Genomic DNA, 17,243 nt, shown 5'->3' with positions numbered 1-17,243 from the left:
CTCATTAAGGTACGCACTTTTTTGCCCACCCAAATATATGATTTTTTGCGTGCACTTCAGCTGGTTGGAGAACTGCATTGTGAGAATCAGGGAAGTGCAAATATTGGCTCCCCCTGAGTAGGAAGAAAAGACTTTCCCATTCAGGGTGGGGTTTTCCCTGTGCCATTTTGACTCTCAGTCCAGAGCTGCCTACAGGTATCTGCACATATATTGTAGGCTCTCTTCAGGCCTATTCATGCATTCAGGGCAAATGCATGAAGGCTCAACATGGGTGGGTGGGTGGAAATTGGCAAGCCCCACCACTAACATCCCAGTACATGCTCAACACCACACACAAGAGGTAGGGATTCTTGGCTCTTCTTGTGTTGGAGTAGATAGAGCTTTGACCTGATCTACTAAGACTTTTATTATGTTCTTATGGATCAGAAGGTTCAGGATAACTCTAGGGCAGGGGTCAGCAAACGTTTTCAGCAGGGGGCCGGTCCACTGCCCCTCAGACCTTGTGGTGGGCCAGACTATATTTTGAAAAAATAATAATGAATGAATTCCTATGCCCCACAAAGAACCCAGAGATGCATTTTAAATAAAAGCACACATTCTACTAATGTAAAAACACCGGGCAGGCCCCACAAATAACCCAGAGATGGATTTAAAATACAGTGGTACCTCAGGTTAAGTACTTAATTCGTTCCGGAGGTCCGTTCTTAACCTGAAACTGTACTTAACCTGAAGCACCACTTTAGCTAATGGGGCCTCCTGCTGCTGCCATGCCGCCGGAGCATGATTTCTGTTCTCATCCTGAAGCAAAGTTCTTAACTCGAGGTACTATTTCTGGGTTAGTGGAGTCTGTAACCTGAAGCGTATGTAACCCGAGGTACCACTGTAAAAGGACACATTCTACTCATATAAAAACACGCTGATTCCTGGACCATCCGTGGGCCAGATTTAGAAGGCGATTGGGCCAGATCTGGTCCCCAGGCCTTAGTTTGCCTACCCATGCCCTAGGGTTTGCAGTATTAAAAAGATTTTAGGGAGGGGAGACAGAGTCTAATGAGGACTGAGCATGCCCGGTGGCCAGTAAATGCCAAGTTAATGTGAGATGAGGGGATGGAAATCTGCGAGGAGAAAATGAGCACTCTGGCCAAGAGTGCAATATTTTGCTACAGGTCCCACTGAAATGATATCTCAATTGGGCCCAAATATGGGGTGGGAGATTAATGGGGAAAAAATGGAAGGAATCAACAGCTTTCTCTTTCTCTCTCCTTTTGTATGGAAAATTATTTGATATGTTGTCAAGAGGACAGGTTAAATTTTTTTGCTTGGTTGAAACTCTTTTTTTATAGCACATTCCTTTTTTAAAATTGTCTTCTGCAGCGTGGGATTTGCAGAACCGCGTTTTCTATTCATACCTTAACACACTCTCATTGTTACCTCCCACACGCGGGAAGAATTCACAATCAACCTTCAGATCCATTAAGAAAACTCTATGGCAAAGTTCAAAGGAAGATACCCAAACAAAGAAGTATTGTATTTGCAGGAAGGAGTGGGAGAGAATCAGAGAGTGAGAGAGTCTATTGCTTCCAAAATTCTGCATTCTTGTTGAATCTGGGTAATCAAACTTATATAGCTATATTCTTGCCTCGAACGCCAGAAGAGACAAGGCAACACAACAAGGTGTGCAGGGGATGGGATCTATTTATTTGCACCCAATCATGCAGGGTTTTGTTTTTTTTTAAAGAACATTTTCCAACTGTACAATTTCCCCATCAGACATCCCCTGCAAAAAAAGGAAAAAAGAAAAAAGAAAAAGTAGAACACACACAACATACACTTTCCTCCTTAGGAGAGGAGTCAGTAGATCTACTATACCTGTACAGCCAAGATTCATTTATGAGTCTGCCTTAGTTTAATAACTACCAGGCACACAAAAGGGAGTACTTTAAGGGCATGCTATGAAAAGAATGGTGAAGAAAAGGAGGTTCATTCAAAAAGAAGGTGTTTTGTGCTGCTTCTTTTAAGTATGGAAGCTGAGCGAAATCTATTCTTATATAATAAATTCTGAACATGCTGTCCTTGTTACTGCCTGTCATTTAAGTGCTTAATCAAGTACAGTGGTACCTCGGGTTAAGTACTTAATTCGTTCCGGAGGTCTGTACTTAACCTGAAACTGTTCTTAACCTGAAGCACCACTTTAGCTAATGGGGGCTCCTGCTGCCGCTGCACCACCGGAGCACAATTTCTGTTCTCCTCCTGAAGCAAAGTTCTTAACCTGAAGCACTATTTCTGGGTTAGTGGAGTGTGTAACCTGAAGCATATGTAACCCGAAGTACCACTGTACATACAAACAACATGATTAATTCCACCCCCATTTTTTTAACCGCTAATTTTTACCCCTGATTACCACATTTGGTTCGTAACATGCACACACACATACACACACAACCCTTGCCACTAACCATAGAAGAGAAGAGTTTGGATTTGATATCCCTCTTTATCATTACCCAAAGGAGCCTCAAAGCGGCTAACATTCTCCTTTCCCTTCCTCCCCCACAACAAACACTCTGTGAGGTGACTTCCGGGTTAGCGCCATCGGCAATGGCGGTGTTCCTCTGACTGAGAGGAACCCGCTCTGTGGAATTCGGGTCGTGCTGCCGTGGCGAAGGCGGAGACCCTTTAAAAATCCCAGGCGGATGAAGCCTGGGAACGTGGGATTCGGCTGACACCAGGAGCGCCCCCCCTAACCACAGGGAAACCCCTTTTCGCGGCTTCCGAAGTGATGTGGGGTGAGTGGCGCGGTGTTTTGAATCAACCGCCATTTCTATGGAGTGAAGCCACGTAGCTGTTGCCAGAGAGCGCTGACTTTTTCTTGTGGACAATTGGATTTCAAACAATAACCCGTGAGTAAACGGAAATTGGACTCTAAAGTATTTAAAGTTTTTTTAAAAAAAAAAAATTGGTACTGATCGGGGAAGGCTCAAACAGGAAGTCCGCCTCCCCTTTCTGTAAATAAACCGAAGCAAAGAACCTGTTAACTAAGGTCATGGAGAATTTTATGTAAAGGATTTAAATTCCATGGATTGAAACTACCATCAATACTTTTTGTGAAAGCAGGGGACCCTGCAGAAGAAGGTTTAAAATTTGGGAATTGAAGTGCCACTTCCCCAAACCCGGGAGTGGTCTGTGAGAGCCCGCTGATGGTGAATAGAGAAATTTGACAGCTGTTAAGTCTGCTGACAAGATACAAAAGAAGGACTTTGTTTCTATTGCCCGTTTTGGTTACAACTCTACGTTTAAAAGGAATCAAGGAACTGTTTCAATTTAACATATGGGACCTTTGGGTCTGTGTAGGAAGGAGGGAAAGGAAACTTGAATCCCTCTAGAGGGAGTTTTGGAATACTGTTACAAGGAACCAGCTGGGAAATTGTTTTTAAAGATAAAGCCCTGAGAAACTAGTTTTTGACCTTGGACTGTGTAAGGATGGCAGTCGGGAAGGAAATTGAGTGCGAGCTGAACAGGACATTTTATCTCTTGGGAAAGCTGCATGATCAGATAAATGTTATGGCTACGAATGTAGCAATATTGGGAATAAAAATGGGCATTGGTGAAGAAGTGGACAAGAACTCGGTATGGGAACCTCGGCCAATTGAACAAATTGAAAAACCTGAAAAGGAGAATCTTGTCGTGACTGAAGTGATGAAAGGGGGAGTCGTGGCCCTACAGAGACAAATGGTGGACTACAACTGGAGGCCTTACATGATGGCAATTAGGAGAAGCAAATTTTTGGAGATGGAAGCCTGGCTTAGCCTCGAGAATGAAGGATGGAGAGATCTCCCTGTGTGGAGAGCAAATGAACTCTGGGATATAAATCTGAGCCAGGTAGAGGTCGGAGATTTGGGGGTCTTTGGATTTGAAAAGAGTGTGAAGCAAGATTTGGAATATTTTATAGGCCCTATCCTTAATTATGGAAGTTTGGCAGGAAGGAATATGATTACTGTTGGGATGGAGTGCTTCGAGATTTGGCTTTTAACATCAAAGACTATCAAAAAGACCAGCAGAGGAGGTTCGAAAGAGACTTAAGAGCCTCGGACTTGAGATCTCCGGGTTGAGGTTTTTGGAGATTGATGGAACTATTGCTAGGGGCCAAAACCGGGATGGGGATCTGGTGGAAAAATTGGGAATTTAAAGTGTATATAATTTGTCTGGTTTCTTTTTTCTTTTTTCTTTTTTTCTTTTTAAAGAGAAATGGGGGAATCGTGGAATTGAATCTTTTTTTGACCTTAGGGGAAATGTTTTTAGGATAAGTATAGATTATAAGTATTACTGGAAATAAGATTAAAGGAAGGAAAAGTGGTGAATTAGAATATAAAGAGGGGAATTATAGTAAGTTAAGATAAATTAGTAGGATAAAAACCAAGTTGCAAGGATTTGCTGGAACATCTAATTGAATTAGAATACAAAAATGGGAGGCGTGAGGAAGTCAAGGAAATAGGTGAATGTAAGCAAGTGAGTTAAAGGTTTGATGAGTTTTTTTATTTCTTTTATTCTTTCTAATTTTTTTGATGGTTTTTTTCCTGTATATTTATTTATTTTTTGTTTGTTTTTCTCTTTGTTTTTTTATTATCTTTTGTAACCTTTAAAATCTTAATAAAAATCTATTTATTTATTTTTTAAAAAAGCAAACACTCTGTGAGGTGAGTGGGGCTGAGAGACTTCAGAGAAGTGTGACCAGCCCAAGGTCACCCAGCAGCTGCATGTGGAGGAGCGAAGATGTGAACCCGGTTCACCAGATTACAAGTCTACCGCTCTTAACCACTACGCCACACTGGGAAAGCAACTCAGAGCTGCATCTGAGCAAAGCCATAAGTTGCCCTTCAAGCGGCAGTTAGCAGGATCACAATCAACAACAGGAGCCCAGGCTCCAAGGAGGAAGGAGCAGCCAGATCCATCATCACCCAGCAGCACCAGAGGTCAACACAGGACTACCACAGGCCAAGGCCAGCAGCTCAGCAGTTCCTGAGCCCAAGATCCCCAAATAAAATCTCTGATGCCCATTATCTAGAGAAACAGCGCCCCTCTGATGTACCACTGGCGATAGCTGGCTTTCAACATTGTGATATATAACCAGTTAAAGGCATTGGGCTGGCTTCACGGTTCTTCCTGCATTGTGATTTTTTGCCGGTGCCTGCTATTGTGATTCGCTGCCCCCTGGAGGAGCCAGGGCAGGGCTGAACCGGCAGGGACTGCAGGAATCGAGAGAAGCGTTGGCTGGCTTCATGGTTTTTCCCACACTGCATGCAAACACACACACACACACACACACACACCACCATCATCACGATTTGCAATATGTTGCCTGGTCAAAAATTATGAAACTGATTTCATGGTAAGGACCAGAGCCATCTTTCCCATTGGGTTTACTGGCGCATTGCGCCAGCCTGCCAGGGAGCTGCGCGGCTTTGCTCGTGGCCTCCCCTTTCCCTCCTGCATGCCCGCCACCTGTGCCCCGTCAACCATATGGCTGGCTGGCGTCCAGCTTGCCTCCCAAGCCTCCTTGGAAGGAGAGCAATCCCCACAGAGGCTTGAGAAAAGGTCGACAACTCTGGGAAATGGGTGGGGTGGGGTGCCAGATGAATCTTTGCACCACGGTGCCAGATATGCTTAAGACGGCCCTGGTAAGGATTCTAAACCAGTTTTGGACAATATATCAATATATTGCCCAGCCCTACCCATTAGCCGGGACATGGGTGGCACTGTGGGTTAAACCACAGAGCCTAGGACTTGCAGATCCAAAGGTCGGCGGTTCGAATCCCCGCAATGGGGTGAACCCCCGTTGTTCGGTCCCTGCTCCTGCCAACCTAGCAGTTCGAAAGCACATCAAAGTGCAAGTAGATAAATAGGTACCGCTCCAGCGGGAAGGTAAACGGCGTTTCCGTGCACTGCTCTGGTTCGCCAGAAGCAGCTTAGTCATGCTGACCACATGACCCGGAAACTGTATGCCGGCTCCCTTGGCCAATAAAGCGAGATGAGTGCCACAACCCCAGAGTCGGCCACGACTGGACCTAATGGTCAGGGGTCCCGTTACCCTTTACCTTTTACCCACTAGCCACTGAAAGCCAGGGATACAAGGTCAGTCTGGCAGCACAGACTATGCGCTGAGAGGGACTTCTCAGAGTAGAGGAGGAGTACTAATTTCTGAGCCTTCTGCTCCTCAAGGAATCAGCAGAGCCTGGCAGGGAGGTAGTGATCTGGGACCTGGAAAAGCAGGGATGAGGAGATGTTTCATTCCGTTTGCATTTAAATGCAAATCTACTTAATCCACAATTTCTGAAGCAACATGTGAACCTTCTAAATCTGTATTTCTGGCTTTTGCTATGCAGTTTTCCAACCATATTATACATTATGTATATAAATGCACATATGAGTGAAAACAATACACAAGCATGCATTGATGTAGGGGAAATTGCTCATCATCAAAACCAGAAGGTTGAGCCAAGAACATTTTGGCCACTAGCCCTGGTGACCATGCTCTGCCTCCTCAGTTGGAGACAGCAATGCTTTGGAACAACAGCTGCTGGAAATTGGGCTATTGTGCTTGGGTCCTTCTTGTAGGTTTCCAGAAGGGGCATCTGGTTGGCTGCTGTGAGAACCAGATGCCGAATTAGAGGGTCCACTGGCGTGATCCAGGAGGCTTTTTTATGCTCTTAATTTTGAATGTCTCAGTCAGGAACAACTATCCTTGCCCAGGCAAATTCTCAACCTGAACTGGAAAGCTTTTGTAGATCTGTAGAGGTGAGCCAACTTTAAGCCCAAGAAGGTGGCGTGATTATACTCTAGCCTTCACTACAATGTGCCTTGGTTTTCTTGATTCTTATCCCCGCAGCTCCTGACAGTATTTATCATCCAATCTACAGTGATGAAACACAAGGTGTATTGCACCTGAAGCAAATGGATTCTGGGGCTAACATCAAGCAATGTTTCCTTCCAAGGTTACTTTGCACTTCTGAGATTCCTTAAACTGAAGAAAAGGTCAAAGCTACTTTTGCTGAAAAGAAAAACACAGGGTTGTTTTTGTGATATTATTATTCAAGAAAATGGCAGATCACAAAACAGGAAGGGAGGCTGCCAGCCTCCTTGAATCTGTTGGTTTTGCAAATTGCCTAGTGGTTTCTATGTGTCTATGCATGCTTTCAGAGCTATGATTAGATTAATACACAGTTTCAAATAAGCCAGAGGGGGGCTTATCCAGTTTCCCCTGCTAATAGAGCAATTTGAAACCCATTTGAGCTGAATTCCTTAGACTTGTATATATTTTAATCAGATGCTAAGATGAGTTAAGCATTTAGGCTCCCCACCCCTCATTCGCTTTTAACTTCTACAAAAGACTCACATTCTCTCCCCCCCCCCCCAAGAATATATATACATGTAACTTGCTTTCTGAAAGGGAGGGAGAAAACAGGAAAAGCCATGTCTAGCAATATCGTGGCATATTTTTTAACAGAATTAGGTTCTCCCACATAGGCACATTCAAGTCTTCTTCAGACATTCAAAATAATGCAAAATGTCTCAAAATGAGCAGAGGTGCATGGGTGCACGACCAAAACCTCTATGCGCTGCCACTGCTCTTTGAAGAAGGAGTCTTCAGGGAGACTCTGTGTTCAACTAAACAGTCAAGAACCCAGATTGTCTAGAATTCCCATCTGCAGTCAAGAACCCGGATTGTCTAGGGTTCCCAACATCAAGGATGATCAGGAGATAAGATCAGCATGGGAGGATATGTGCCTGTGTGCACATCTCTCCTAACTTTAAGTTCACACATGCTACATATTACCTGAAACCGGCACGTGGGAGAAACAGCTATGAAAGTGCAAGTGGGGGGGAATTAGAAATGCCCCCCTCTACTTTAGCTTTGCGACTCCAGAGTTTGGCAGACATGTCTGGCTCTTGTTTCCTTTGCCAAAAAGCACTCTGGGTGCTTGGCTATTGTGGGGAGTTGTGTGTATGGGGGGGGGGGTATCAGAACAGGTACTGACAATCACTGCCTAGGGCATCTACCCCACCATTTAGTGCTATTGAAGTTGCTTGCTATACTCACTATCTTGGCAGCCACTTGCCTTCTAATTTTAAAAGAAACATGTTTGTTCTTGTCAAAGAGAAAAGCATGGCCGTCCTAAAATAGGTTAACCTTTTGATATATAAATTTGGCACTCGCAGGGGGGTGAAATACCAGGCTGTGTGCTGTTCAGAGAGTCTGCGTGCCTGCATTTAGATATACGTGTGTTACGAGAGAGAGGATGGCTCTCTAACAAGGACAAAATAGGGACAGAGATTTGCCAAGTCCCCAGAATACAGGGAGCTGCCCCTGGTAAATAAGGCAAGCTGGAGAAAGTGGCAGAGCTAGGTGCCATCAGCATATCGAGGGCACTGAACACAAATGCTTTGGGTGGCAGCAAGCACATTTCAGAACCTGAGAAACTGTTGTGGGTACCACATACAGCCATGCATATACAAAAACCCACACATTCCCTGACCACACTTATTCCTCCCTGCTGCCAGCAATTATGCTTCATTCCAGCAGAGGTGAGGCTACATACTCAATAGTACGTTTTTTCAAGTCTAATTGCCGTGGACAATTGTATCTTCAGCCAGGGAGTGTAACCCTTTCATTTCCCAAATCATTCCTCCATCTTAGACCCCATCTGCACTGCACGTTTAAAACAATATCATGCCTCACAGAGCTACAATTTCCAGAGTGGTTTAACAATCAAATCCTCTTCATGCAAGAATTGTAGCTCTGGGAGGGGCAGCTGCAGAGATAAGAAATGAAGAGTTGTTCCATTGTCTGGAGAGGCCACTTCCTGATTTGCATGGAGAAGCCATTTTCAACAGAGCCCAGCAATCGAAGCCTACAGTTGTATTAATACAGCACTAGGTGTTGAAATTTTGCTCCCCCTAACAATTTTGCACCCAGGGCAACCACCACTGGTCTGAACCAAACTCTAATTTGTTAATAGCCACCCCCTAGCAGCAACACGCCACATAACAGAGGCATGGGGACCAGATGCTGCAACAAGCCCAGATGTCAATTCTTTTCCCAGGACTTGCCGATCGGAAGGTTGGCAGTACGAATCCCCATGATGGGGTGAGCTCCCGTTGCTTGGTCCCAGCTCCTGCCAACCTAGCGGTTCGAAAGCACATCAAAGTGCAAATAGATAAATAGGTACCACTCCGGTAGGAAGGTAAATGGCGTTTCCGTGCGCTGCTCTGGTTTCACCAGAAGCGGCTTAGTCCTGCTGGCCACATGACCCGGAAAAACTGTCTGCGCACAAACGTCGGCTCCCTCGGCCAGTAAAGCAAGATGAATGCCACAACCCCAGAGTCATTTGTGACGGACTTAACTGTCAGGGGTCCTTTACCTTTAGCTTTTAATCATGCCACACCCAACCAGAGCCACCCATAGGGGCGGGGCGAAGGCAGGCAAGCTACCCATAGGGGTAGAGCACACTACGGGGCCTCCAGAGTCTGCCTGCCTCCTCCCACTCAGCCACCCTAAAGCTGGGGGAGAGGCAGTGGGAGGACCATTTGGCAGCACAGAGCCTGCATGCGCCCAAGCCACTACGTCTTTCCCAGGAGAGATGTGTGGCTAGGGCACGCTGCAGGCCCCGTGGTGAGTGCCAGCATTTCCTAACCCCCTTAGTGATGACACCCGGGGCAGACAGTACCCACCGCACCCCCCCTTCCTCCACCGCTGCACCCAACATCCCCACAGCCCTTCCCTAAGGCTAACATTTCTCTTTCTCTCTTTTTATCTCTCCCACCATACATCTAATCAAGTGGATTCTGGTCAATGAAACCTTGTTTGTTTGTTTGCTAGTGCAACAGACTAACACAACAATCTTTCTGGGAGAGGCTTATCGTTGAAATCTGTTAAAGGGGGCCAGAGCTTGGAAGAAGATCTGAAGGTAAAGACAAGAAACAGTACTTCTGAGTGGTGAGAGAGGTGTATGATCATGCATAGGAAATAAATCTTAGTTGATCAATCATGTGAGTTTTACTCAACTAAATAGCATACCTTGCAGACAAGGGGGGAAATGTACTTTTCTTTTTTAAAAAATGACATTCAGGTGAGGGAAGTGTACAGCATAACATTCATCTTAGGAGAGGCATTCGCTCCTTCAAGAGGAAGGAGGTTAGGCGGTATCCAATTTCTACTCAGAGGAAACCTACTGAAATTAATGGTCCTATGCTAGTCATGCCCATTAATTTCAGTGAGCAAAAGTAAGTTGGTTTTACAGCCCAAAGCCTTGAAACAGGTTTTGTAAGTAGTTCAGGGCTTGCGCTCTCGCTCTCTCTCTCTCTCTCTCTCTCTCTCTCTCTCTCTCTCTCTCTCTCTCTCTCTTGCTTTCTTCAAAGAGAAGCCATTCCCAACATTTAGAGTTCCAAAGGTGGGTGGGAGGGATAGAAGAGCAATTACAAAAGAACATCTGCACAGTTGAAAAATTCAAGGCATGCAAAAATTCAGTTCTGCCAAGTGCATGCAAGCTGTTAGGTTAACAGACCTAAAAATGACTAATGGTGGTGTGAGAAGATGCCAGAAAGCTGCCTTGCACCATTGGCCAACCTAGCTTATGTATTCTTGATGCCTGAGGTGAGAACATGAGACCATCCAGGTGTGGTCAGACTCCAAGTTACTGACTATTCTGGCTAGGACTGATGTGAGGGCCACAGGCTTCCAACCCCTGCTCAACAATGAGCGGCAGTGGTCTTCCCAGGATTTCAGATGGGAGTCTTTCACAGCAATGCATGGAGATATCGGGGATTGGCTCTGCGACCTTCTTCTTGCAGTGCTCTACTTCCTGCAATGCTCTACCACCAAGACACAAACCTTTCTTCCAGGCTTCGCTGCAACCTCAGACCCTGACCAAGCTTTCCCATTTCTCCCCCTTTGTGAGAACCCCTTTGTGAGAAGCTGAGTGCTGGTCTCTCCCAAGGGGAGGGGGTGGGGAACCATATGGGCAGGTGGGTGACTGAGCAGCTATTTATGCCTATTCTACCCCCTCCTCTTCATTGAGCTTCTACACACCCCATAACTCTACAGTGGTTCTCTCTCTCTCTCTCTCTCTCTCTTCCTTCGCAAGCCACCATTGCTGGGGGTTATCTAGGGATTTGTCTTGAGTGCAGGGAACCCAACTCCCCATTTTTTCTGATTTCACACTGTAGGGTTCTCCTGGCTTATTCATTATCTGTGTCTTTGGTCTGTTTGGCATTCAGTTTGGAAAGGAAAGGCAATTGAATGGCAACCTGAGGCATTATGGAACTAATCTCACACTTGAGTCCCAAGACTTCAAGGTTGCTGGTGTCTTTGTGGGGGTGCTTTTTGGCCTACATTGCTCACCTTGGACAGCAAGGCCTGGGTGCACATTTTGGATTCATGTACCCAAAGCTCACACAGCAGGGAGGGTGACTTTACTCCCAAATCCTTGGCTGGGGAGCCATGGAATCGCCATCGCCATCATTATTATTTTTAGATTTTAAGCATCTTTATTGAAAGTTCAAAAAGTGCATAATTATATGTGAGACATAAATAAAAGAGAGAAAAAGAGTAAGAGAAACAGAAGGGAAAATAAAGCAGTGGGGGGGGGCCCAAAACGGTATATTTTACAAGGTTGTTATTGTACTCCACCACATCTAAACCTATTACAGTATTTGTAAGAATGGATTCCAAATATCATTGAATTTGTCTGTGGCAAGTCTGCATTTATATGCAAGTTGCTCATATGCTGCAAGTTTGTATAAATCTTCAATCACCATCATTTTTTTATTATCTGTACCGCACCCAATTGACTGGGTTGCCCCAGACACTCTGGGCGGCTTCCAACATACACAAGAACATAACATAACAAAACATTAAACATTAAACATTAAACATTAAACATTAAGAACTTCCCTATACAGGGCTGCTTTCAGATGTCTTCTAAAGGATTGTGGCTTCCACATGCCCAGGGGGTTTGAGGGATGCTTCCCTCCTGGATGTTAATTCAAACTCACCTGCCTGTACTTGCATACTTTGGTTATTTATTACCAGGTGTTTTGTTTTGGTCCATTTCATTCTGTTTCATAAATGGGGCATTTCCACCATTGCATATCTCTTTTAGAGTATGTTGGCAATGCACCCATCCTCCCCCCATGTTTAAAATAAATAAATAGATCCCCTCACTCAGGGTTTCATAGGGGCTCATGATCCCACTTGGGTAAAGCTTCAATACAACACTCATCTTCATTAGAGCCATCAGGAGTGGATGTCCTCGCCTTCTGTGTGGATTTCCAAATGTTTTGGAATGAGACTCCAAGCAACAGAGTACATGCCTGCACTTTACATTGCGGGATCACACATAGTGCTACAGTTCCTAGGGAACTTACTGGCTAACGGGGACCAGCCTGCTTCTCAGTGTTATTATTTGGAGGTTCGCGTCCAACCTCAGTAGTCAAGTTTCATTGCTGGGAGGTGGGGCCAGTCCCAATTATATATATAGGGGGTGGAGCCGACAATAGCCAGGCAGTCAGCTCTGGAGATCACCCTCCAACCCCTCCTTTAGTTTAATGTTTTCTTGTTTGCAGGTTAACTTTTTCTTCCTGTTTAGCAGACGCTGCTACGGTCTTTGATTGGTTGCTGTTGAAGGACCGGGAAGAAATTTTCCTGCATTGGCAGGTTTTGTCTTCCCCGTAGCAATTTGTCACAACTTTGGCGGTTTATGGCCTTGGGTGGAATCCTTTAGCCCTTTCTTCCCTATAATGGGAGGGGGGGTGAAGTGGTGATTCCCCCCCCCGTCCACGGCATCGATTCCAGGGTCCCCTCTTCAAAGGGGTTATATAATGGGTGTCACTGGCCATACACCAAAAGGCTGTCAGTGAACTACCTTGCATGCAGGGATATGGGCTGCACTGCCTGCTACACATATGTCTCGTAGTACACCCCCATATCTCATTTACCCTGATGTTCCCCAGTTCCCCCGGCTGGGGGGCTGGGGGGGGGTAAACACCCAAGGCCTAAGCCAAAGTCTTCCTACATTCAGAAGTTTAATAAAGTTGTGGCCTAATTTAATTCCCTAACACATTGTCAGAGTCTTTATTACTTCCTTATGATCCCTGGGGGCTGGGGCTATCGCGGCCTGGTCACACAATTACGATCACACACAACTGGACTGTGCCAAAACTTCCCTCTCTAAAAGCCCTGTGTATTTGTATTAAGTCTTCCCGCATTCTCCCTCACTGAGCTATCACATACCCTCCAACCTTTCTCCAAAGAAAATAGGGCATCCTATTCCATAATAATGATTATTATAATTTTATTATTTATACCCTGCCCATCTGACTGGGTTGTCCCGGCCACTCTGGGTAGCTTCCAACATATATAAAAATACAATAAAGCATTAAACGTTAAAAATCTTCCCTGGGGGGCATTGGGACTGGAAAGGCAGAAGAAAGGAAGCCCACCAGCAGCCCTCCCTATTTGTAGGGAGATTAGGCAATAGACTAACATTTCATAGAATTATGAGAGAATGTTGTCTGTTTCGTGACCATTCATTCTGAGGTTTGATGTTGCAGCTTCAAAGCATTTATTGCATGTTGAATAGGAGAAATTCACACCAAAATGCTGATAATTGTTTCATGAGGATTTCTTTCCCCTTCCAAGCACATGCGTGCGCGCGCGCGCGCACACACACACACACACACACACTGCAACAAAAATGTGGAGAACTGGATCAGGGATCAGAAAAATACAAAACCAAGAGAAGCAAAATGGACTGATCCATCAGTCCCTAGTATGAAATGAGGGACTTACTTGGTTGGTCGATAATCTGGTATGGTACGGTCCAGTGATATTTTCTCACTGAGGTAGGAATTGTAGCCATATTTCTCATGCGGTCCCTTGGCTTTCTCTTCCTCCTCAGGGGAAAGCGTGGCAGGAAGCCCACCTTTCCCACGGCCACCATAGCCTTCAATGAGCCCCAGTGATTTGGACAGACCTGGAGAGAGAGAAACAGGATCAGTTTTCAAAAATGGGAGTCAACCGTTGCTTCTTTATCCCAGAATCAAAGATGTAACCCAGGCGTTGCTAAACCTTCTGGGCCTGTGAACACATTTCATCTTTTTTTAAGTGTGTGTGTGTTGGGATTTCCACTCCTTCCCCTGGTAATTTCTGTCCCTCACCTTTCCCCAGATCAGCTGTCCCTGATTCACACACACATTTACTTCACTTTTCCAAGTGATTAGGGTAAAAACAATATCCAACAGAATTAATCTGAGCTTTGAAAAACACAAAGAACTGAAAGAATGAAGAAGAAATGGCACACCCTCTCTAGGGATGTAAGAAGATTTCATTTTCTTTTCCACCTTGCATTCGTCACACACAACATTGTTTCTGTTCCACTGCAGTTCTTCCACCAACACCTACATGATTCACCACCACCACCATCATCATTTGTATGCTGCCTTTCCATAGGTAAAGTTCTGCTCAAAGTGGCTTACAACTTATATCTTTTTAATTACAAACATAACAAAAAGCAGCCATGAACAATAAATAAAATGCATTAAAAAGCTCACAACCAAATTGAGGGATTTCCACATACATCATAAGATCTAAAAGTAAACATAAAAAAATAGTATCAACAGCAGCAATGAAACTCCCCAAACAGTACCCCAACTCCAGCAGCCTCAGCTTTTGTAGCTGGAGTCAGTCGGGGCCCTGCCCTTCTGGAGCACTGGAAGCCAAAAGAGAGAAATCTCCCAGCTGTGCCCTGCTTTTAATGGGCAGGCCATACCCCCTGACCAACCGGATTACCCCAATCATGCAGGTCTGGCCTCTGCGCACATGGAGGGGTCATGAGAGCCCGCAACACCAGCTCCTCTTAAGGTGTAAGTGGCCTTGCTGTCTGCTGTGGAAAAATTATTTGACCTATGTAATGTTCCATTCAGCTGCTGACCGAATATGAGGATTTATATATGTGCCACGGAGCCATAAGTGCCTGAACCCTGTTGAATGACTGAGCCCATGTGTCTGGGCTGAAGTTAATTTTGCAGTGGCACAACGGAACAGGGACTCTTAGCAATACTAGAACTTGGGGACAATCAATGAAGCTGAATGCTTGAAAAGTCAGAAGAGGAGTACTTCTTGCAGGACATATTCTAATTACGGAATTTGCTCTCACAAGAGGGAGACAAGCATCAATTGAATGGCTTTAAAGAGGATTAGACAAATTCATGGAAGATCTGGCTATAGGTTGTTTTGAATTAAGTCCTAAGGCTGAGCAATGTCCAGTTTTCAGCATCAGTGATATACTGATATAGCACAATGTCTGAAATAAGGATGGAACTATGGAGAGGTGAACTGGGTAATGTCCTGGCAAATGCTACTCATTAGGAGACACACTTTTACTTACCCAGTTTAACATATTGTTGCACCTGTTGTTTTATAGAACAGAGCAAAAAGGGTGGTAGAAGTCAGGAGAGAAGCGATGGCCAGCTTCATCATTTATCCCACATCACAATTTTTTACATAGCACACACACACGCATTGTGATTCACGATACATTGCCATGCCCAATATTATGAAAATGTTACCACAACGTGGACCCATTTTGGATGATGCCTCAATACATCACCCATCGCCCTATTAGAGTAGACCCTAAGTCACTCCTTTCTATTAACTTCAGTGTTTAGGGGTAATGTTGAATTCCACCCTGGGTTTATGCCTCCCCTGTGTGAGGCAGTATGCTGTTCAGGTCCTGCTTTTGAGCTTAGCATAGACACCTGCTTAGCCACTCTGAGCACAGGATGCTGAGATAGATGGCTCCCTGGCCTGATCCTGCAGGGCTCCAATAATAATAATAATAATAATAATAATTATTATTATTATTATTATTATTATTATTATTATTATTTATTTATACCCCACCCATCTGGCTGGGCTTCCCCAGCCACTCTGGGCAGCTTCCAACAAAATATTAAAATACAATAATGCATCAAACATTAAAAGTTTCCCTAAACAGGGCTGCTTTCAGATGTCTTCTAAAAGTCTGGTAGTAGTTGTTCTTTTTGACATCTGGTGGGAGGGCGTTCCACAGGGCAGGTGCCACTACCGAGAAGGCCCTCTGCCTGGTTCCCTGTAACTTGGCTTCTCACAGTGAGGAAACCACCAGAAGGCCCTCGGCGCTGGACCTCTTATGTTCTTACCTTTATCAGATTCCTCCACTCCACCCCATCTATTATTGGTATCATGATTTAGCTACTTCCCACTGCTTTGCTGAAAAGGGATTAATTCGTGGAAAGGGAAGAATTGCCAAGTAAATACCTATCTTTTCAGTGAATGAATCATAGGATTCTAGAGTTGGAAGGGACTTCGGGGATTATCTAGCCCCAAACCCCAGCAATGCAGGAATCACAGCTATGCCATCTCTGGCAGATGGCCATCCAAGCTCTGTTTAAAAACCCCCAAAGGAGAGTTCACCACCTTCCCAAGGTAGTTCGTTCCACTGAGATAAAATGAATGCAGATATAATGGCCAATTTAAGCTTTCAAACAAATAAATAGGACACAGCATGCACAATACACAAGCCTTGGACTTTCTGCAACACAAAGTGCTTTTTGCTCCACTCTCTTTAAGGAAAGAGCCAAGGGGCAAGAGCGAGTGTCAAAGAAAGAAAAGCCAAGCACATTAAGAAGGGATGGAAAGACAAAGTAATATTTTATGACATGCTTCACTGTGCATTATAGAGAGCAGTAGCACCTGACATTTTTACATTTATTTTTAGGAGAGATTCACACCTCCCTCATTGTCAGGCACTACTGAGCACTTTGATGGATGATTTTTATTCTTAGCGGTGATATTTATTTTCCCATCGCTTCGGCTGAGGGACCCTGCGACCCCTCCAGGCAGGCCTTTTGTGTCGTTCCTTTATTTCGACAGGAGGTGAACAAGAAACAAAAGAGCGCAATGCCACAAGATCTGGATTCATGCGCTCCCCAATGTGATGTTGCAATGCTGGTGTTCTCTTCCTTCAAGGCACTGTGTGTGAGAGAAAGGGCGGGGGGAGGCAATGTCAGGGATGGTATGTTCACCAATTAAATATGGTTAGAATGCAATCAGTTTCCATACTTAAAAACAAACCGTCCAAATCATCTTCAAGTATATTCTTACCCAAACCTCCAGTTTAAGCCTCCAACTCAAAAACGGGCATTCTGGGGGT

At 44.8% G+C, this 17,243-nt stretch overlaps 1 protein-coding gene across 1 annotated transcript in view; it reads right to left on the bottom strand.

Moving 5' to 3' along the window:
• The window catches only part of GALNT17 (polypeptide N-acetylgalactosaminyltransferase 17), a 117,121-nt gene that overhangs the window by 66,865 nt on the left and 33,013 nt on the right, over positions 1-17,243 (bottom strand). Inside the window, exon 2 of the mRNA XM_081173015.1 lies at positions 13,841-14,024. Within this exon, the coding sequence (XP_081029141.1) occupies positions 13,841-14,024 (184 nt within the window). The remainder of the gene's footprint in view (positions 1-13,840; positions 14,025-17,243) is intronic.

Source organism: Podarcis bocagei, assembly GCF_964188305.1.
Source record: "Podarcis bocagei genome assembly, chromosome: 15".
Lineage (NCBI taxonomy): Eukaryota > Metazoa > Chordata > Lepidosauria > Squamata > Lacertidae > Podarcis > Podarcis bocagei.
This window is presented reverse-complemented; position numbering and strand designations above follow the sequence as displayed.